Raw genomic sequence first — 23,592 nt, 5'->3', positions numbered from 1 at the left:
GTTTATACTACTTTTCTGTACTCCATTTTAGGTAAAAGATACAAATCAAAGGAAAGTAAGCTAATATGAGGATTAAAAATAAGCAAAAAGTTCCATGGTATATTCTGATGACCATATATTCAGTCCAATTATATTCACACTAATCCTACAATTTTGTTATTAACTGGTCATTATGTTTTTTAGAAATCTATTTTCTTTTGAATCACTCACTTTAAATGATTCTCGATTGTTCACTACTCTAGAATTCAGGGATTGGATAACAAACACATGCAATTTTGAAGTGCTAAGTCACTGAATGTTAGTAACCTGCTTTGATTAGAACAATTAGAGGCAGCTCCATGTTAGAAACATAGGCTTATTCCCTCCCTCTTCCCTCTTTCTCTCTAACCATCTATTCCTAGAAACACTTCCTCAACTTTTATTGAATGCCTACAATGTGTCTACAGGCACTGTGCCCACAAATGACTCTATCTCATTTCCTTCACTTCTCATCTGAAGATGCCAAGTAGCTCGTGTTCTAGGAGCTTCCACTGGAATGTGAAACACATTTTAAAATATAGGAACTGAATCATCCATTATAACGTTGTTTCAGTGGGAAGATGCATTACATTTTCTAATGACTTAATTATCAACAGCCTTCTAGAATTAAATCCATTCATAGGTTCAGGACTGTCTGGTGTCGCTGAACAATTAAAAGCTAGTTCATTAGCAAATTAATAAATCAAGGCAATTTATTCTAATGTGAACAGTATTAGTTTTGTTTTAAGGAAGATACTATGACTTTACAACACTGCATGCAAATATGTAATAAAGCACTGTAAAATTCTACACATTTATGAAATTAAATGCTTTTTTGCATTCAGACATAAATTGGAGGCAAAAATATCCTTTATTTTATTTTATTTTTTTAGGCGAGGCAACCCTTGGTTGACTTAACAGATTGCAAGGATCCTGTCAGCTTACAATCCCTTATTTTTTATGCCTACAGCACCTGGTCTTCCTAAGTGGTCTCCCATCCAAGTACTAACCAGGCTCAACCCTGGTTAGCTTCCGTGATGAGACAGAATCGGGCTTGTTCAGGGTAGCGTGGCCGTAGACAAAAATATTCTTGTTGGATATTTAGGGCTGTGCAATGACTTTGAAACCCTCTTTATTTTGGTATATCCTGTGAGTCAGATGGCTTGCTCATAGTCCTCTGCAGCCAGAGGGCAGGCCAGCGACCCTGGGGTTCTCAAGCAGCCACAAGAGTGGGTGGCAATGGTATGGTGGGGAACATCTGCAATGGACCCTGCAGTGGCAGTGATTATTAATCACTGGGTTCCTGGATACCCCTACTCAGAATCTGGGTCTCTGGCCTTCTTAGAGATTGAGACCCAAAAGCTGTTAATAAGTTCCTTTTCTGCTTTTGCACACCAGAGAGGATGCTATTTGCAACTAAAAGTCCTGACTGCTACTGTCATAAAACTAAGTACTATGACTGAAAGCAAATATAAAAACATCCTCTGAAAAGAGCCAAAGCCTCACTCCTTAACTCTAGACCTGTATTTCCAAGTGCATACTAGACTTAACACCTTTCATATTCAACACACTGAAACTTTTTCCTCAGACTAAATCTTATTTGTTACTTCCTAGTCACTCACATTGAAGAACATAAAGTCATTTTATTGTACCACCCCCTCTCCCCACACACTACTGTGTAAGCTCCATGAGGACAGTAAAGTCTGCCTTGTTCGCAAATGTACCTCCAGAACCTAAGATAGTATCTGCACATGGCTGTCACTCCAAACATACTTTTGAATTCATCCCTACCATCATGGACAGAGTTTGGGCCTTCATTCTCTCATCTGTAAGCTGGATCATTCTTTTAGTCTCCCTCCTAACTTGTCTTCCTGGCTCTGATTTCTCACCCTTTCAATCTCTCTTCCATGCTGCTGCTGCTACAGTGATTTTTCAAACACTCCAATATGACACTGTTCTCCTGATGCCAATGCACAGCAGATCCATAGAGGATAAATTTCAAATATTTTAGTGTGGCACAGATTCAGATATCTTAGCATGGCACAGAAGGCCCTCTGCCACCTGGTTCCTTCCAGTTTGCCCTTTTCCACACAAACCCACATTCTAGGCACTTCTAATTACTTGCAGTTCTCTCACACACCATGTTGCTTCACGTTCCCTGCTATTTTTGGAATAGAACATGTAGAAACAGAGCCCATAAACTCTTTCAGAATTACACAAATTCCAGAATAGCATAGCAAATGTAGGTACTAATATATATATATATGTTAGATACCCATGATTGAACACTCTAATAAAGTTTATCTTTGCTTTGTATCACTTAATAACAGGAATATTTTTGAAAAATTGTCTATTTAATTGTCTGTATCCAATTTCCCCTTGAATCTACTCTGTCTGATGTAAGCGGCCTGCTCTGGTGGACACCATGGGTAACAGTAGGGAAGGGGATAGTGAATAATTTGATGGTGCCACATGGTAACTTTATCACGTCATTTCCCTTTCTTTCTCCCAGGTCTAGACGGGGCCCTTTCTATTAAAAGTACACGCAGGCTACTGTCATTACTCTCTGACAAGACACACTAAATTCAGACAGAATCCAAGAGTTATTCTTCTGTTGAAAAGAGAATCAGGTGTTAACCTGAGTTTAGAACATTTAAAATTTACTGCTTTAGTTTGAAAAACATCATTGTTTTAAGAAATTTTATACACACACATACATAAATGTGTATGTATAGAACCCTTATTAAGAGGTCAAAAAATTAAGCATAGCCAATAACAAATTAAATTTCATTTAATATTAAGGGAGAGGAATCACTGAAATGAATTATTCTAGAAACTCTTATTTATGAATAGAGGACAGGCATGTCCGACTGTCTAGATTATGTACCTTTCTCACAGCATTCTCTCAGGGGACCCCTAATTATCTTTCAAGAATTAGCTCAATAAAAATTGATCATTTCCTCCTTTGTGTCAAGAATGTGCCCAATGATCCATCTTGACTTCTGGAAATTTTATATGATTGTAATCACACTATTTCTTTACATATCTGTTTCCACTACTGAACTATGGCCTTCTTGAGGGTAAAGACTGTGCCTTAATTCTACCTGCATCCAACCATCATTGAGTAGAATGCTAAATAAATGATCTCAACTCTTTGGGTTGTTCTTTTTTAAGGCTAATCCTATGTAACTTTAGAAATTGTTCCTATCATTCTACTAAGGAGTCAAACTCCCCGCTTATTTTGGCTCTTTCTATATCTTATAGAAAAGATGTTTATTGTACATATTATATGTATTCATTCAACAAATATTTATTGATCATCTACTGAGTGTGACACATTGTTAGAGGCTGGGTTATAATAGTGAAACGAGGCAAAGTCCTTGTCTTCCAAGTGCTTACAATTGTCTTGTAATACTTATTACTACTCATCTATTAAAAGAAAGTAAACTGGTATTGGTACTACCCAGGTAGGAATTTGAACATGAAGGCTCCAGTAAGAAAGGTAAGTAGCAGTTTCCACAGCTCAAAAATTGTAAAGAGATGGGAAGTCAGACAGTTTGGGAGACTACCAACATACTATTCTACATGTGCTGAGTTTAAACCTGACATTTCCCCCCTTTTTATTATGACAATTTCTTCATGTGGTTGCTTAAACCACCCCAACTCAGTAGCATTATATGATCTACTTATTTCACTATTACAACATATTCTTTCACACTATTTTAAAAATGATTCTTAGGTGTTCTTCCTTTACTAAACTCAGGTAATTATTAAATGAATATTAACTGACCATACAATCATTAATCTTACTATAAAATCTTTAAAAATGCATTTGTACATTGTTGTCCTGACTTTTTTCTTGAGTTTCCTATTAATTTTACTATTTTTAGCTCTGACTGTAAATTGTGAGTTCCATACAAAAGTTCTATATTTTTTCTGCACGTGTTAACTCTTGAATTCAAGAACCACCACAGGTTTCCAAATGAAATCTCAGTAGCTTGAATAAATTCCAAACTATTTTTTTCTTTCTCTACAAATTCATTACTGTCTTATCTTCAACTTGTGGTTTGCTCATTAAAAAATTACCTTTCAACTTTTTCATTTGTTATTGGTGGGCTTTATTATTCTACTAATTGAAATTATTGCTTCCATTAGCAAATGTGTAGGTTTTCGAGATTCAAAATTCATTGTGAAAACTTCTGGCAATTCTCTATTGGTTTATTATAATTACTTTTGTAATCCATTGCTCTAATATTTATAACTCTACTTTTTAATTGATTCCAAGGTCCATTTCTTAATTAAAAACTAAAAGGAAAGGTCTGGGTTTTTACTTTTTGGTAATGAATTCACATGGTAATTATTTAACACCTTATTATCCTCTAGGCCAGCGATCCCCAACCTTTCTGGCACCAAGGACCAGTGCTCCTATGAGAATCTAATGCCTGATGATCTGAGGTGGAGCTAAGGGGGTGATGCCAGTGCTGGGGAGCGGCTACAAATACAGATGAAGAAGCTTTGCTTGCCTGTCGCTTACCTCCTGCTATGCACCCCAGTTCCTAACAGGCCAAGGACAGGTACCAAACTGAGGCCTGGGGGTTGGGGACCCCTGTTCTAGGCATTACAAAGTGCTTTTTTAACAAACTGCTTCAGGAAACTTAGAAAAGGGCTCCATAGTTTCCAGATCACTATTATTTTGTACCTAGGATTTTGTCCCCCAGGAATCTGGTAAAATAACTAATAAAGATTCTCAAGTTTTAGTTTCCACTTGGAGTGTTACAAGATAAATTCTAAACAAATTTCCTCATCTGAGTAATCCATTCTACCGAACACTTAAATTTCTATATCTTCATTAATTATAAATAAATTAAATATTCAATTATCATGTGGAGATGACATCATAACCTATTTTAAGCCTTATTTCTATCTAGTATTGCTTTGCTTACCCTTTTAATTAGTATGTTTAAAACTCTGCTCAGTTTCTCTTAATGCATTTGTACAATATTTCATTCATTTCTTGTGAGTTCTGAGCTAGGTAAAGCTCATTCTGTGTTCTAGCTTTCTTGGGTGCTCTTGAATTTATGCATGAGAATATCGCTTTTTAAATATAATGCCTGTGGAAGGCCCAGGTCTTAAAAGTGTTCATCATGTAAGCAGGTCAAATATCTCCTCACCTCGACCATCAACGAGAATGTCCTTTCACTCATTTTATACTCAAAATTAGCAATGGTAAGAAGTGGGGTCTAGAACATGGGTCCCCAACCCCCTGGAACCAGACTGCACAGCAGATGAGTAGCAGGCAAGCAAGAGAAATTTCATCTGTATTTGCAGCCACTCCCCAGCACTAGCTTCACCACCTCAGCTCCACCTCAGATCATCAGGCATTAGATTCTCAGAGGAACATTAGTCCTTAGTGCCAAAAAGCTTGGGGACAACTGGTCTAAAAGACTGAGATGAAATAAGGGCTCTCTAAAGCTAAAACCATCTTCTGATAGTCCAAGGACTCATATCACCTACCAATAGGCAACTGCTAGGTTATAACTAGTTTTATTTTTCCTATGTTTGGGAAACAGAGATCTCATCTCTTGCTTTTAATTAGATAAGAATTGACTAGGAAATAAACCCTTTACATTAAAGAGACTTAATCTCTGTCTAGCATGGGAACAACTAGAGTAGTTAGACAAAATTAAACAATATATCATGATTATTCTTCCCAAGACAAGTGTGGATAGCTCTTCATTCTTCAACTGAGCTATTTAGGTTAAGTCAAGCACACATGTTGGCCTCCCTGAGGGTGCACTGTTTTGCCTGGTTAAAGCAGAGGAGGAAGTTGGAAGCAAACAGTTGTCTCTTCTCACCACATTATCACCCCTAGTTTTTAAAAAAATCACTAACCTATAGATGACATGTTAGCAATACACCTTCATATTTAACTACATTTTTAAGAGCGTCTTCCAAATTTATGTATTATTTATTCATAATCAATCTAAACAAAAACAAAGGTTCTTCCTTCAAATTCATGATTTTTTGGGACTGAGGCTAACCTCTGTTCTCTATATCATGGAATCAAACCCTGGGCAATTCTCTATTGAATGGAGACTGATTTCCTTTATCCTAAAAAAGAACCATTTAATTTCAGCAGTCAGGAAAAATAAAACCATGACAACATGCTCATTAATTGGAGTTTATTATTATTTTTATGTGTTATGGTTTTAAATTGCCCTGAAAATGGTATCTGTCTATAATTTGAACTAAGCAAGGCATAACAAATGGGACAGGGTAAAGGATCTTTTTTTTTCAAATTACTTATATGATCTGAGGGTGATACTGAAGCTAGAGGAAAGAAAAGACACTCGAATTAAAAATGATGTCCTTCATACAGGGTGCAGCCACTCCTGATCTACCAGCAACAGAACACGAGTCTTGGAGTGGTTACGGACTTGCGCTGATCCAGCTGCACTCTAAACCCAATCATGTGCATGACCAACAGAAGGATGAAATAAGACGGCTGTAGGAAGGCAGGCCTGATACTGCATGGAACACAGAAAAGGTCAAAGGGCTTACATTTGACCCATATATTTCCTCCCAAAGATACTTTAGCTGGAAAAAACTGGTCATGCTCTCGAAATGTGCTTTTACAATTTTAGACTTTAAAAAAATAATAAGCAACAGGGGCAGCAAAGTGTGGTCTTGCTTTCCAGTGGCTGCTAGCAAGCTAGCAAGTGTCACAATGTATAACCAGCTACTGTGGTGAACACTTGTAATATTGTTACTGGCTCTTTGTTCTCATCCTTGTTTTCTCAGTTCTTCGTTCCAGTTTTCCCTCACGCTACCTACTGTATTTCTGGACGCTTACAATAGCTATCTAAAATGAATACCAGAAAAGGTAGGATATAAATAATATTACGAGCAGTCTACTACAGAGAAAATTATGCATTTGATGCACAGCAAAAACATTAAAGGGACAGGATATACTAGAATAGCCCTTTCAACAATTCAAGTAACTTCCATAGGTACTGGAGGTGAACACATTTTAAAAGATGTTAAATATTCTTTGACAAAAGCATTTTGTGTTAGTGCTTTGAATCTATGAATAAAAGATCCAGAAGACCATATGGGAAGGGGAAGATCAAAAAAGAATGTAGTACTAGACAAAAATGAGACAAACAGTTCCCTCTGGTATCCTCATAAATTATACAGGAAGCATGACTTCTATTTAAGCCCATCCCACAACAGGTTTTCTAACCAGTAAAAATAGAAATTTTAATAGAAGGGTTTTCTAACATTTCAGATGACATTTGAAAGAGTGAAAGCAACTGAGATGAAAATAGTAAAATGGCTAAACACACCACCAGACTTTCTTTCCTAAGTATTCTGCCGTAACTCAGGACGCTATCTAGGCAAAAGGCCAGTCTTGGAATAGATGGCCTACTGTGAATTATTTGTGTCTGTGGTCTACAAAATGCTATTGTTTTCTCATTTCTATTCTTCCAAATCCTCCAAAGGTGAAGAAGCAGAAAGAGAAAAAAAATTTTAATTTAAAAAAGAATGTACACACAAATATACTTCTAAAATGATGTATAAAATAATTCAAATCTTATATTTTTAAATGAAGCTGGCACAGGTAAGGAGGTGGGCAAGGGTCCTGTTCTTCTACTTGCTCTACATGAGATCCAGCACAGATGACTAAGCTGTAGAGATCTGCAGTAAGACATACACTGGCCGGCACCTAAAACCCTTAAAATTTTTCATTATAAACAGCTTTATGATGCATGCAATTTCATTTTTTATATTATGTAGAGTTTAAAATACTTTGAAAAGGCTATGTAAAAATTTACTTAGAAGGAATTTCAAGACATCATAAGCTTAAATTTTTTATTAAACATGTACTTCCCTTATTATTTATCCTATTTAGATATTCAAAAGCAAATAATTTATTCACATACAATTCTTTGATAATCATGTAAAAGCACTATTAAATTTGGTGTAATTAAAAATGACATTCACTTTATGTCCATTGATTGCTAGAGTAAGATTTTGTTTTTAATTTTTATAAATAATTGCTTCTTTAACTTCTGAGAAAAATTTTATTCTGAGTGTAAAAAGAAACAATATACTTCTTAAATTTCTGTTTTGCTTCTTGAAGAAAATTATCTTTTTCATGGTGTAACAGCATTTTCAGCTCTTGATTCACAGACAAGCATTACAAATAGCTATTTTAGTGCTGAAGGGGGAATGAATTCACATGTGGGATATAGTATAGACCCAGGATCATCAATAACTACCCTGGAAAAAGAATGGACACATAAGGACATAGTTAACGTATGTGCATAATGTATGCTACGTTTCTATGTAGGGAGATGTATGGAACCCAGGAAAGTGGTTTTAGAATGCTTCAAATCTCTCCTGAAAGCTCCTGTGAAGCCCTGATTTGTCTCACATCAACTTAATACTCTTGTTTCCTTCTCTTCTTTATTTACTCCCAAAACATAAATGTGCAAGTTTTCCAGGCTAATAAATAGGGTAGGGGAATGAAAGAGAAAAAAAGCCTGTTAGAATAAATGAGAAGGAATGACAATAATGATAATGGAGGAACAGGGTAAAGTCTCTTAAAACTGCATTCTTGAGACATAATGGGTGACCCATAAGCACTAATCAGTGGTTGAACAGACACTTTCCATGGCCAACAGACAAGGCAAATGGTTGGACCACTGTGCCTTAAATTTTTAGATTTAGTGTCCAGCATTCTTTTTTTGAGAAATATAAATGAAAAGAGGACCAACGGTTTGCAACATGATAGTAGAAGTGACTGACCAGCTTTATCTTTCTTTCTCACCTTTGCTCCTTCTCCCATTCATTGCCATAATGAGCCAACATTATTGATAATAAAGGTATTATGGAATACATGGAACATACTGTGTAGGTTCATTATCTATTCAATTTAAGTAAGTAGTTTTTATTTAAATTATTGGAAAGAACATCCATCACTCAGATTTTAAGAATATAACCATCCTAATTTTATAAAACTGAAATGAATTTTAATCATAATTAAGAGCCTAATCACTTAACATTTAAAATACTTTTTATTATGCAACATTTAAATGTAGAGACATACACATCTACACAGAAGAAAATAGTATAATGAACTCCCTGTATAGTCATTACCCAGCTTCAACAAAAAAAGTGAACACATGGTCACATACATTTCATCTGTATCTCCACCCCACTATTTTCTCTGCATTACTAGATCATTTTGAAGCAAATCTCAGATATCTTATCACTTCAGTAATAAATACTTTAGATCAGGAGTCTAAAGTATTTATTAATGAATAAATCTCCAGGCTGTAGACTGGTATCACTCTGTGGCTTGTTAGGAACTGGGCCGCACAGCAGGTGGTGAGTGGAGGACTAGTGAGCGAAGCTTCATCTCGCTAGCATCACCACCTCAGCTCTACCTCAGATCATCAGGCATTAAAATCTCATAGGAGCACCAGTGAGATTGGGGACCGCTGCTTTAGAAGTATCTTTAAATATAGATACTTTTTTTATGCCTACAGCACCTAGTCTTCCCAGGTGGTCCCCCATACAAGTACTAACCAGGCCTGACCCTGCTTAATTTCTGAGATCAGACAGGATCAGGCATGCTCAGGGTAGCATGGCCGTAGTAAATATACATACTTTAAAAAAGACCATTAACATAATATTATCGCACCTAAAAAAAAAAAACAGTAAAATTCTTAATATCAATAAATATCTAGTCCGTATTCAAATTACCTATCTTAATTTTTAAAAAGTTTTTTTTTTTTTAATCAAGATCAAATAACGTTCCACACATTGTATTTGTGGCACTATCTCTAAAAATCTCTTTTATTGTATAGTTTCATCTTCCTCTTTCACTTACTTGTTTTTCCTGTATGAAATTATTTCATTTGCCCTGAAGAATTCCTGACAGACTGGATATAACTAATGTATCAGCATAGTGCCATTTAACATGTTCTGTCTCCTATGAACTGGTATTAACATCTAGATGGTCAAGCAATTTTGAGGCAAGAATGCATCATAGGTGATGTTAAGTACTTCCCACTGCATCACATCAGGAGGCCATAATATCATGAACCCTGGCTATCTCCGGGTTCATGATATTAACATAAGATAAAGCAGTGGGGTTCAGCTGATGTCAGCCTGATCCATTCACTGTAAAGTTTCCCATCATCATTTTAGCTAATGACTTTAGCAGCTGTTGGTGAACATCGATCTAGATACATTGTTTCATTAGTCATTGCAAAATTCACCCAAGATTTCAACTTTTATACTTCTTAATATACTACTCTAGTCAATAACATAATTTCTACTTTTGTATTTAGGTTCATAAGGAATACAATAAAATACAGTTTCACTTACTTTTTACAAATAAGTCTTTACTGAAAAGTATTTTGCTAATGCTGCTCAGAAAATAGATATAGATCTGTATTTTGTATTTCCTAAGCACGAGTTTTTATATCATAGTTGGTAATATTACTTGAATTTTCTCTGTGGCTCAAATAGCTCTGTTATTGATAATATAACTAAAGAGAATGGTGGCGGTAGATCAACCTTTAACTGGCTTGTTCTGATGCAGAGAGTATACATCATAATAAGCTTCTAGAATAACTGGCTGTTATTCGTTCCTTTCCAATAAACAAAAGGCTAGAAGAAATAAACACACACACATATTCTCTAAAGATATTTCTCCTTGGATTATAAGCAGTCTGTTAATGCAAAACAAATGCTGTATATATTTGACAGTGGTTAAAATGTATAAGTGTTTAACAAAAGATTCTTTTTAGCTGTGAAAATCTATAGCCTACAAGCTTTTTATCCTCTTCAGTTTTAGTATTTTTAATTGTGGAGTAACACAACAGCAGAGTAGAAAAATCTATGCAAGAAACAAATTAGATTGATTTGTTATTAAATAGATTGTGAAGCCTCAGGGAGGATAGCTATAATAACAATTCAGTCACTACAAAGTCTGGCAAGCTCATCAGTTGTTTTTTTCCCCCCCGGTAGACATGCCATATTCATTTTTACAGCAAGCTGATTAACTGTTGAAAATGCACTAATAGATCGCTCTCACTTTTAGGTAGACAATCACGTTTCCAATTTCCTTTTCCATACATCATTGGCTTAGAGCTGTATAAGGTAGTATTTCTCTGAAGGGTTAAGGAAACATCTCATCACACATATCAGTCTTTCTGCTCTGTTCTAAAACTGCCAAATGGTAAGGAGAATGTGAACTCAGTATCAACATTCCTTTATTTCATCGTGGAAATTACAGTGATTCAATGAAGGAATGGTAAATTTTGCTCCCTAAAATAATGAACTGGAGAAAGAACATTAGTGGAAAAGTTTTTCAAGATTGTTTTTCAGAATCTATGAATTAGTATCTACATGACTTCCCGTAACATGTTTGTAATTAACCAAGAACAGAAATGGTAGTTACTCCAAAGTTCTCATAAAGGAGAGACAAATGGTGATAGCTGGAGATATAGCTGGGGGCTAGGAGTTTTACAGTAGTCTTTGTATAGCAAGCATGTTTTATACAGACTGTTTATTTGGGATGGTGGAATGAAGTGAGGTGCTGAAGTTTTCTGAAACTACTTATTGACACTCCAGTGGAAAACCAATAGAGTAACACTATCTTTAGGGGAAAATATCATTCTAATGTTAAATTCAGGTGTACGACAATGAAAACCAAAGCAAACTAAAACACAAAAAAAGACAGAAAATACAAAACTAAAACACAAACTAAAATACAAAAACACCAAAACTGACACTATTAAACAGAAGATAATGGGTGCAAAACATCCACGAGTATAAATGCCTGTTATGCAATAGATGCTCAATGGCTATTGTTCTCCTCCCTATAATATAATTATAAAAAATATTTCACCTAAGGATATGAGAAACAAGGATACCAAGATAAGGCCTCCCGGGATAGAGTCAGGACAGACAATATCTGACCAACACAGTGCTTTTCAGAAAATTTTAAAAAAAATATGTAGACATGTATTTATGCTACTATGGTGTTTTATCATGTTGCTAGTTACGCATAACGATCCCTCCTGCAACATTGGAAATTTCCAGGCTTTTGTGCCTTGTATCTCAACAGTAAAGCAAAGGCAAAAATATTTATTGAGTGAATTTAGAGAAGAGATCATAAACATTTGCAGGAAAGAAAAACAGAGTCACTAAAGGAAATGTGGAAATAGAAAGTAATGTTAGTTATCTGTTTGGGCTTTCCCTTACCCTAAGATGCAAATTTGGATAATTTAGTATCTATTATAATCTTACATAGAAAGCTGTTTCTTCTACATAGTTGTCAAAATACGAAGATTTGCATTCTAAAAATAGATTAATATGGTATACTTTGTGCTGTGATGTACTAAGATGCGGTGCACTATTTTCAGATCTACATTTGAGTTATTTTAGCTCAAAAAAACTAATGATAGAATCAAAAAGAATTAGCTAAATTACTCATTAGAAAATGGACAAAGAATATGAATAGAAAAGGAAACTCAAATGGATCATATGGATATGAAAAGTACTCAACCCCATTGGTCATCAAAAAAAATGCAAAACAAAATGAGATAACATTAGATTGGTAAATTTTAAAGAACCTGCTTATTATTAAATGCTGGCCAAAACGAAACAAAAAAAACCCAGACATCCTGGAACTTTTTCATATACCACTTGTGAGGGTATAACTGTTGAGCTACTTCAGAAAGCAATTCATCAAGATCTAGAAAACTTGAAAATGTACATTCATTATGACCCAAATATTCTACTTCTAATGACATATTCCATAATCTTACACGTGTAAACAAGAAGGTATGGACCAAAATGTTCTTTTTGTATTACTTACGATATCAAACAATGGAACCTAAATGTTTTTCAATAGGAGAATGGCCAAATGGTTTAATATTCCATGAAATAAATATATAACAGCAGTTAAAAAAATTAACTAGATTTATACCTATTAACATGGACAGATCTCAAATACTGAGAAGAAAAATCAAGGTATACAACAATACACAGACTATGACATTTGTGTCGATTAAAAAAGCAACAGAAAATACTGGCCAAGGATATATATGACAGATGTACATGACATAAAAGAACACAAAGTAATAAGCTGGAAGACTATATACTAGTAGTTAGCTATTGGGAAGGGAGAATGGAGCAGAGGGGCTTGAATTACATGTTTAATGTTGTTTTCTTTTAATAAAAAAGAAGTCAATATGAGGAATTATCAATAATTTTCAATTCTGATATGAATACTTAAATTTTTGTTGTATTATTCTCTGTACTTAGTATTAAACACGTCTCAAGATATAGATTAAAAAATAAAGATAAAACCCAAGATGACAGTAATAAAAAATATGTAATTAAAGCTATCATTAAGGTGGACACACAATGTAAATATATATATGCCTTACTGTTAAAATGTACAGCTGAAACTTACTAGATTTCGTTAACCAACGTCACCATAAAAAATTAATTAAAAAAAATAAATCTATTATTAGTTCCTACAAAGTGGTAAAAGTAAATTTTTTTTTTCAGGAAGCAAATTAAAATATACTACATGGGCTATTTAAATTACTTTATAATTTATCAATATGTACGCATGGTTTAAAAAACCTAATGACTAAGGTTGGGGCTAACATAATTCTGGTATTGATTCAATAATTCATCACTGTTACATATGTTAAGAACAGTAATTACAGAATGTGATCTATGAAAAATTACAGAAAATGAAATAATGTTATTTTAATTAAAAAGGCTCTTTAAAAGATAATTAAATAATGGCATGATACATATATTTTAGATGCATGGGCCCCTGAATTTTAACAAGTATTTTCCTCTTCATTAGTCAGGAAAATTAATACAGCTTGGCTGCCTCCATATTTAAGCAAATGTTTTAAAATAATCCGAAACTCTGATGCTGACTATTAACTTGATCTCTTTTTGCGGTTCCTTCTAACTACATCACCCACTTAACCTTTTAAAATGCTTGGCCTAAGGAACAGGTAATTCGTTTTTAAGTATTTATTCATTATGATTAAAAATGTTTTGTTGTATAATGTTCTAGGTCGACAAAAATTTTCTTATGAAAACTGCTTGGCTTCCAATCCAAATTCTACAGCTTCAGATTATTAGGTTAAAATAGGTTAGTTCAATGAAATATCGATTGAATTCCCTTGGGCTCAGATGCCCTACAGATGACTTAGTTTATACAAGTTTAATTCAAATAAGTAGAGAGAGTTGCCACTTGGATTTCTATGTCCCAGATGAAATTGGCTTGTGACAGGAATGGCAATGAGAAGTAATAATTAAAATGTCTTCTGGAAGAACCATGCTTAAGTAAAATGTTCTGGATAAATGATTTCTGTAAAGCTGTAGGTTACCACAGACTCATTCGTACCTTTCAGATGTGGTACTCTTTACTGTGTTTACAACAGGAGTTGCATCATAAAAATTCGATGTTACTAAATTTGCTCACAAGAGCATCCATTTAATAAATACTCACTGCAGAGAGCCCCAAGAGAGTTTCTGATAATTATATTCAAATATCAAATAGTTTATTCTTCAATTAGTCTGAATTAGAAATGAAATCAGAAAGCTTTTATCTGTTTGATCATTAAGAAAGTCACCAGTGACCAAACACAGCACTAAGAAAGGACATTTGGTGAATTATATTCTGTTGACTATCACAGGACTCCTGAATAGCTGTACCTAACACACAGTTAAAAGTAATATGAACAACGAGCTCAGCAATATACAAAGATTTACTGTAACAGAAAGCAAAGGAGAAAGGAAAGAAGGCAACAAGCCCTTGTGAGGGAGTAGGAGGATGGGTGAAGCTAGGGAGAATCTCTACTACTCTCTGAGCCTCTCCCTGATCCCCAAACTAAGAATGCTCAGAGCAAAACCCTTGGGATTTTTCCCCTCTTAAAACCTGAGATATAGTAGCACTATTCACAATAGCCAAATAGTAGAAACAACTCAAATGTCTATTAGTTGATGAATAAATAAACAAAATGTAGTATATACATACAATAGACTATTTGGAAATAAAAAGGGATGAAGCACTGATATATACTGCAACATAGATGAACTTCAAATATATCATGCATGCTAAATGAAAGAAGCAAGTCAGAAAAGGCCGTATATCACATGATATCATCATGTATAGGAAATGTCCAGAATAGGCAACTCCATAGAGACAGAAAGTAGAGTAGTGGTTCCCAGGGGCTGTGGAGAGAAAAGAACAGGGAAGGAGTACTAACGGGCAGAGTTTCTTTTTCAGGTGATAAAAATGTTCTAAAATTTAATAGTGGTGAATAATGCACAATTCTGTGAATATACCAAAAAATACTAAACTGTACATAATAAAGGTATGAATTTTATGGTATGTGAAATATATCTCAATAAAACTATTATTTAAAAAACTCAGGTTTTGGCTGGTAAGAGCACTAAAGGTCAAACGGACAGAACTTTATCAAGCATCTTCCCGAAGTACATAAAAATAAGTAATAAACTGTCAAGGCACAAACATTCAATCTTTTCCGACTCTTCATTTTTAAAGAATGTATCACTGAGAAGGTTTATTTCACAGTGACTTAAAAAATATTTGCTGAAGAAAAGATGTGAACCATGAAAAAGTCTTTTCTGCTATTGTCAGCATTTAAACAGTTTTAGAATTTTTATTAGTATCAATGGAAGCCTGATGGGTACCAGGAGATGACCCTATAAAGTGTAAAAAAAAAATCTGAATGGCAGTGGGGAATCAAATCTTTTTAATAGAAAATAACAGTTCTTTTCTTAAGTGGCAATAAGACTATTTATCAAGATTGTATAACCTTTTTGAAACCATAAAGAATTCTATTTTAGCAGGGCTTTAAACTAACTAGAATGGGATAATCTTAGGAAGTTATTTAATTCTAATGTTGCCAACCATTTCCTCCCTCATTCAGTTGATATAAACAGCATTTTCCTCAGGGTCTAGAGTAACTTTCTAACACCAGCAGCAGCCAGTTAAAGAATGGACTATGGGGAGGGACCAATTGCTTCTAAATGAGGTAATAAAATTTTAAATAATGTACAAAAATCGAAATAAAAATTTAAAACTGTGCTTTAATTCTAACATTTGCTATTAACATTTAACAATTTCCACAATTATTAAAAGGTCCAGTAAGCATCTTTTTTGATTTCAAAATAAATGGAAAGTTAGTGTTTCATCTTAATGAGCGAAGATGCTATGATTTACAAGATAAAATATGTGGAACCAATTTATGTGCCCCAAAGATAGTTTCTTGAATTCTAAGATGATCATATTTTCATTTACCGACTCTTCAATTTGAACTACATTTTCTTTTATAGTTTTGTTACCCAACAAGCTGAACCACTAATGTAAATTCTCTTTTCGCATGAAGTGTTCAACACAGGCCATGACCTTGTATACGAGACATTTAAATTCGCTTTGTAGTATCTCCCCTGGCCAAGTCTTCCATTCACAGAGTTCAGTTTGCCACTGGAAGGCTGTAGTAATCTCTCACCATTGCTAAATTAGCATCCCTAGGGTGTTGGTCCTGCCCCAAACTATTTCTTCCCTTGGGAATTCCTTGGGCAGATGGGAGCCATTAAAAGTTAGGCCTGGCATATCAAAGTGGGACTTTAGGAACAAGATAAAAAGTTAGCTAGAAGTAAATAACTCAAACTTATACTTTAAAAGAACAAAGAGGATGAAATGTAGCAAACATAAAAGTGGTTGCATCTTTTCTGGGATTAATGGAAATGTTCTACACGTTGATTGTGGTTATAGTTATATAACTACATACCAAAACTGTCAAAAATCACATAATTGTACCCTACTGAGTGAATTTTGCCATAAGTAACTGAACTTTCAATAAACCTGATATAGATGTTATTCTACATGATAGAATTATAGATTTTTCTCTTTATATTTCCTCGAACTTTACAGGTTGTCTAAAATGAGCATTATTTAACTCCAATCAGTAAAAAATACTTAAGAATATTGTTTTGGCCACCCTTGCCCCTTCTGTGCCCTTGGGTGGACAGGAAAAGTCCCAGGGTGAGGAGGTGGGCCCCTCACTGTGGGCTACTGGGCCTGTTTACTGTCACTCCATCCAGTGTAATCTAAACTTGACTAATGTGAAAATGATACTTCATTGGTGATATTGCAAGAAGAAAATAAATCCCATGTTCCTCAAAATTTGGATGTGAAGGATGCTGCTTAGCCCATGGGAGACAAGAGGTTTGTTTAAAGACTGTATTTCCTACCAAGGCACATGTGCTAAGAGATTCTCCTAAGATAAGCTGTACATACCCTGAGGGTCATTTCTGATGCTCCGGCATGCACAGTGTGCACCTGCACGGTGACCTGAAATATGGGTATCTCACAGCTCAGCACCTGTTATCACCTATGACTCTAAAAGTCTTGGATGAAATAATCATCATGGCAAACTGCTTGCTTGGAGGACCTGAAATTGACCCATCCATCTGTGTATGCTAAACATCATCCCTGAGCCAAACTGGAGTGTCAGAATTGGCCTCCTGGAGAATTATTTTTAGTTAAGGTGCTATTCCATCCATTTATATTCCGTTCAGCAATGGAAGAAAGAGCACAATGAGTCTGATTTTGTAATTTAGAGAGAGAGACTACTGTGGATGCTGTCTGCCTCATCACACAGTGGTCTCTCAATGGTGACTCACAAGAGAAATCACTCAAGTCTCAGATCCGGGAATGATAGAGCCTCCTGAGCAACCTAGTTTGTTTTTATCTTCTAGACACTTTGAATCATGTAATTTGTTAGTATTCCTTTCTTTAGCATGGCTGCCAGGACATTCAGAACTACATTGGCTCCTTACTTTTAGTAAATGCACTGAATGCTAACATGCCCTTTTGTATACTATTTTAACCTTGGCTTCACCTTATTTTTCTAACCTTTATCTTCCCTTTGTCTTAATTTCCACATTTTGTTTTTTTTGTATTTTTAAAGATGTTTCAAATACTTTTGGAATGAGGTAAAATATTAAATACATAAATAAGTATAGTGTACTCAGTACAAATGCAGAAAGACTGTAACTTTTCAATGAACTGATTCTACAGCCTAATATTTCACTTTCAATGAAGTGAAATACTAAACACATAGATAACTATAGCACACTCAAAATAAATGCAGAAAAGCAGTATCTTCTCTATTAACTAATCTCATGGCTCACTTTAATTGAGGTAAAGTATTAAATATATAAAAAACTATATTTTACTCAGTATAAATGCAGAAGCGCTATAACTTCTTTATTAACTATTTCTATAGCCTACCTTCATTGAGGTAACATATTAAACATACAGATAACTATTAAATGCACAGGTAACTATAGTGTACTTGGTATAAGGTGAAAGGTCTATAACTTCTCTATTAACTAATCACATAGCTCACCTTCAGGGCTTTTCAGAGTTGCAGTGATAATTTTTGGTCTGATTATCATCTTTAGATATAGGCTCCATCAATTCCGGATTAAGGATCATTACATACTGATATTGCTTATGTTATTAACATTTTGCAGTAAACAAATGAAAAATCATATCAGAAATGAGGTTTTTATTACGTTATTTAAAAGATTACTAATTCTAAAAAGATATTAAAATAGTCAATCATTTTAATTATTAAGTTTTTTAAGAAAGTTCTCAACAAGGCCTATTGCAAGTGAACTGCCAATGGTAACTGTGAAGTTCATTTTTTAGGACTTTCTTGAAGAAACTTGTGAAAGGCCATGGGAAGTGTTAGCATTTAATTGGGGGCATTGAGAATACATGAGAATCTAACATGAGATGGTAGTAGGGCAATCAAAGCAGATCAATGATCATTCCAACCAGAGTTCACTGAACAACGAAAACCATCTTCCTAATAATCCTTAAGATTCCATGATAAGTTCCACTCCTGCTGCCTGGCCTCTCTTCATTCTAACCTACACACTGTACTATCAGGATAACTGTCACCAACCACAACCACTAACACTAACACTACCACAACCACAACTTCCAATAGGTTTCCTTCACAGACCTAAGTAAGGTGAAGCTTATCATCATCCTGGTTCCCAGTTCTCCATAATCAAATGCCAGCTTTACCTTTCCAACATCATAAGCCAGTACATATCCTAGACACTACTGAGCAACTTGTTCCTTCAATACAACAGAGTGTGGAATCATACATATACACCTTTATGCATGCTTTTCCCCTTTTCTGGTCAGCCCAGCCCCCATTTCTGCAGGACCCATTCATTCAGCCAAGATTCACTGACTTAGCCCCAACAACAAACCAGGCACCATCAGACACAAAGTACCAAAATCATTGACTGTAAGTATCACTCACAATATGTATTTCACTAATAGATTTTTAACAAATCTATAGAAATAGCTAATTCAACTATATAACCTTAAAAATATTTACTATTTTAAAACACAGAAAAGTACAAAATATAATTTAATAATCATATACACATCAATGGCCCCCTCATTTATTAGATGTTAATATTTTGTCATGTTTGCTCCAAATGGCAATCTTAATAAAGCCTAATTTCTGATAGCTTCCTCCTCCCTTCCTCCCTACAGGTATCATTATCTTAAATTGATGTAATTCCAAAAACATACACCAATAAACAACAGCACTGTTTAAATATTACACAGTATTATTATGTATATATTTTTAAAAAATGTTCATAATGATATCCCCCTATATCTATTATTTTGCAACTTGTGGTTTTCACTCAGAATTATTTAGCAAAGATGTCCATGTTGATACATGTAGATCTAGTTATTTCATTTTAATTTCTCTCGAGTTTACTTATCCACATTTTATTTTCCATTTCCATTCTGATGGATAATTATTTCTAATATGTTCTTTTTCAAATATAATGCGACAGTGAGCATCCTCATTCCTGTCTTCCTGTGCATACCTGATAGACTTTCTCCAATGATACCAAATTCTTAAAGTTTTAAATCTTACTCTTTTGTCTAGTTCTCACTCACTGTTGAGGTTTTTTGACTTGAGTTTTATAATATCTGATTTTGAACTTATCTTTAGTGATGTTAGTTTCTCATTTGGGGATTCCTGAACAATGTGTAGTTACATTTGGGTTCCAAACTCACATGTGGTACGTGTGGGGTTTGACAGGGGTGCAGCCCTCTGAGTGTCATGGCTTTTGATGCAGCAATCTTAAGTTCAAACATATCACCTTGAGCACATACAAGGCCTCATTCTTTGGTCCCTGCATAGAAATTAAACCCAAGACTCTAATGCTTTTTTGGGGATTTCTTTGTCCCAAGCCTCCTGCAGAGGCACCTCTGGCTTTCAGTTCCCTTTCCAGTTCTAGTACCTGGGGATTTTCCTTACTTTTTTGCCATTTCCTCTAGGTATTGACTTGTATTATTGACATACTGTGTATTTCTAAGAGTTTATCGAGAGAATTTCTGTGTTAATTTTTTAGTTAGCTACATTGCTAGAATAAAAGTCCTAACTGAACTCTTTAAATATTAAATTAAATTTTCGATTAGTGTAAAATTATATATTTTAAAATCTGCTAGTCATTACTTTTTTGGAAATATACAATACCATATTATTAAATTTATGAATTCTTCTTTGGTGCTAAAGACATATATAACTTTAAAAAATACTGAATAGTATTAAACTTTTGACAATTTTAACTTCCTTGACAAATTATTTCATTGAGTATTACACAGAGTTAGAAATTTTTGACTTACACTTTTACACCTTGCTTATAATTTCTCTTACTATAAAAAACTGGCTAGATATTTAAAAAATGATCACATAATCTGACACTTGTGTTTTAACAGTTTTATCGATCTTATTTTACCTAGTGGTTTTATAGAGCTCTAGAAAAACTCAAGGTAGACTGAAGGCATTTTTCAAAAGCTAACTAAATGTTATCATTTAGAAATATTTCCTAGTTAAAAAAAATCAATACAGGTTTTCAAAGCCAATTAGCTTTACCAAATAATTAGCAATTGTGAAAAACAGCCATTAACTGTATCTACATACGATTAATCAAATTTCTAAAGATAGCATAGTAGCTTTTGCTACAGAAGCTTAGCGATGCCATATAAAACGTATCAAGCACAGGACTGAAGGATAATCAATACTGCAAGAGGCCTTTCAAAATTAGAATGAATTGACATTTTTGGTGTCAAATTCAGGAGGGCAGGTTAACAGTGACAACACTAACAGAATCATTTGCTGCATCCAGGACAACTTAATAAGGCATGTAACTTGAAGTTGTGTAAAAAGCTAGAGCCATTGGCCCTGTACCTGGTGCTGGCGATGCTTGGTGATTCTGCTCCAAGCCTACATCTTTCTAGCTGACTGGCAACAATCTGCCTTTCCACTTCCAGTTCTCGGGTGAGTCGTTGAAACTGAAGCTCCTGTGATTCAAGGAAATAAAAGGCATATGAGGCGCCGAGGTTTGCTGCTCAGGCAGATATGTGAATTACTGTATGTCACAGGAAACACAGGAACATACCCATCACATAACACTATAATGTGGCTTTGTGCAATTAGCGTTTTGGATGGAATTATGGGCCTAAATACCCTACTGATTTGTAGATTTTTTGAACTTAAAAAAGGTACTAGAATATTTGCCTTTGTTTGCAATTACAAACATGTAGATATTTATTTGCTCTTCTTTTTCCTTTTTTGGTGCTAATGGAGGTCTTCAAACAGTACTTCTGCTACAATGCTGTATTAAACATGAGGTTTGCAGTAATCCTTACTTGATGTGTGTCCTACAATAGACACACACCAACCAACACAAGCTTTCCACCCTCGATAGCTAATTCTTATATCTCTCATTCCATATATTAGCACAGCATTAAAAAAAAAAAAAAATCCCACGTTGAGAATCACTTTATGATGTTTAAGCTTTTTAATTATTAAGGAAAAAAACATCATTCTAATCCCACAGAGAAAGTCTTGCTATATTTATATACAATACAAGCAATGAAATTTTTCTATTGTCACAAATGTATTTGTGTGTCACGGAATAAAGGAGAAGGGATTTAAATAGTATGAGCAATAATACAAAATTTAAAATTGTATTAAAAAGCTGAAAAAACTGAAAAAAATTATATTCTTCATTCTGTGATGTATCATGAAGGCAAGGGTGTTTTATTATATGAAATGTTTTAACTTTTTAAAAATATTTATCTCATTGTTACCTTGACAGGATTTTAATAAATAGAAAGCATGCTATGCTATAAAACATCTATAGATCAAATCAAATATACTCCAAAGGCTTTAAAGCCACAAATAACGTCTCCAATAACACCTCAAGCTCCCCTGTGCCATATTATCTTCTTACAAGTCTACTCAAAGCAAATGCTGAACTTGTTGTTTTACTGGACAATGACTGTAGTTCAAAATACCAGGCACATGAACTCTAAACCTAGAAGCTAATCAGAAATAAAACTACCTGCAGTATTATTTATGACAATATGTATTTGTTTGCCATGCAAAAATAAAAATAATTGAAAAATATTAACTCCCTGTGGAATCAGGCAAATGTGCAACTACTTGACAGCACTGGCTTTGCAAATGCTACAAGATATTCTTGAAATAATTTTAAAGAAACAGTCCCTGATAATGAGAATCCTTTTCTAATGAGTCCAATTGGTGTGGGCACATAGAGCAAAGCCTGAATGAATAATAGGTGGCTCCATAATGCTATACGACATGTTAAACAGGTAAGTGGGACATTGCCTATTCCAGTTAATAATTCCTAGACCGCTGGTTCTTAATAAATGTTCAGCAACAAAAGACTATATAGATAATAACTGCACAACATTTAGTATCAGCTAATTGATTTTTAGGACAAATGGTATTATTTATCTCACACTTATTCTTTCTTTGCCCTTAAACAGTATAATGTTTTTTTTGTGATATACTTCCATTCTTTCATTATTTTACTCAATTACTTATTATATACACCTCTTTTCCATCCATGAATCCCAAAATAATCCCCAAGCCATCACATTACCTTTGTGTTCCGATTTCAGTGGCCACAAGAGATTGAGGGCTAGAGTTTGTTTTTACATTCTGGGATGGCCAAAAGTTACCAAGGTATCTTTTGTCAAATTAGGACATAAAATTCTACTCAAAGAAAAAATTCCATTTTAGTGGATTTTTATTATGTTTGTGACTATCTCTGACCTTTTGAAAATCCTTTCAAAAAAAATGGTTGGGAAATTTCCTGCTTGAAGGCAGACGTTGGAACCCACCATTCCATAATTCCTTCCTTCAGAAGCAAAGATGAGTGGCTCTTGCTCTGCCAAGATGCCAGACTGTGACTCAGGTGCTGAAACCAAGACTTTGACAACAGAAAACACGAAGCTCATTTTCTTCCTCTTTCGCTTTCTTATCGCACTACCTGCAACAGGTCTCAAGGTCATGTTTCTAATATGGAAATGACCTCCACTTAAACCGCTATGTTTACACTTGGTTGGCA

General features: G+C 34.5%; 1 protein-coding gene and 2 pseudogenes across 17 annotated transcripts in view; all 3 read right to left on the bottom strand.

Moving 5' to 3' along the window:
• The window catches only part of PKP4 (plakophilin 4), a 217,562-nt gene that overhangs the window by 73,754 nt on the left and 120,216 nt on the right, over positions 1-23,592 (bottom strand). For 12 of the 17 annotated variants that reach the window (XM_039855416.1, XM_039855419.1, XM_039855432.1 and 9 more), the window contains one exon: positions 21,402-21,514. The exons of the other annotated variants lie outside the window; for them this stretch is intronic. In XM_039855416.1, the coding sequence (XP_039711350.1) occupies positions 21,402-21,514 (113 nt within the window). The remainder of the gene's footprint in view (positions 1-21,401; positions 21,515-23,592) is intronic. 17 annotated transcript variants of the gene reach the window in all.
• On the bottom strand, positions 980-1,098 carry LOC120597440 (uncharacterized; annotated as a pseudogene).
• On the bottom strand, positions 9,564-9,682 carry LOC120597482 (uncharacterized; annotated as a pseudogene).

This window comes from Pteropus medius, unplaced genomic scaffold (genome assembly GCF_902729225.1).
Source record: "Pteropus medius unplaced genomic scaffold, Ma_sr-lr_union100, whole genome shotgun sequence".
NCBI classification, from domain to species: domain Eukaryota; kingdom Metazoa; phylum Chordata; class Mammalia; order Chiroptera; family Pteropodidae; genus Pteropus; species Pteropus medius.
Note: the sequence above shows the minus strand (reverse complement) of the source record. Positions and strands in the feature narration are given on the sequence as shown.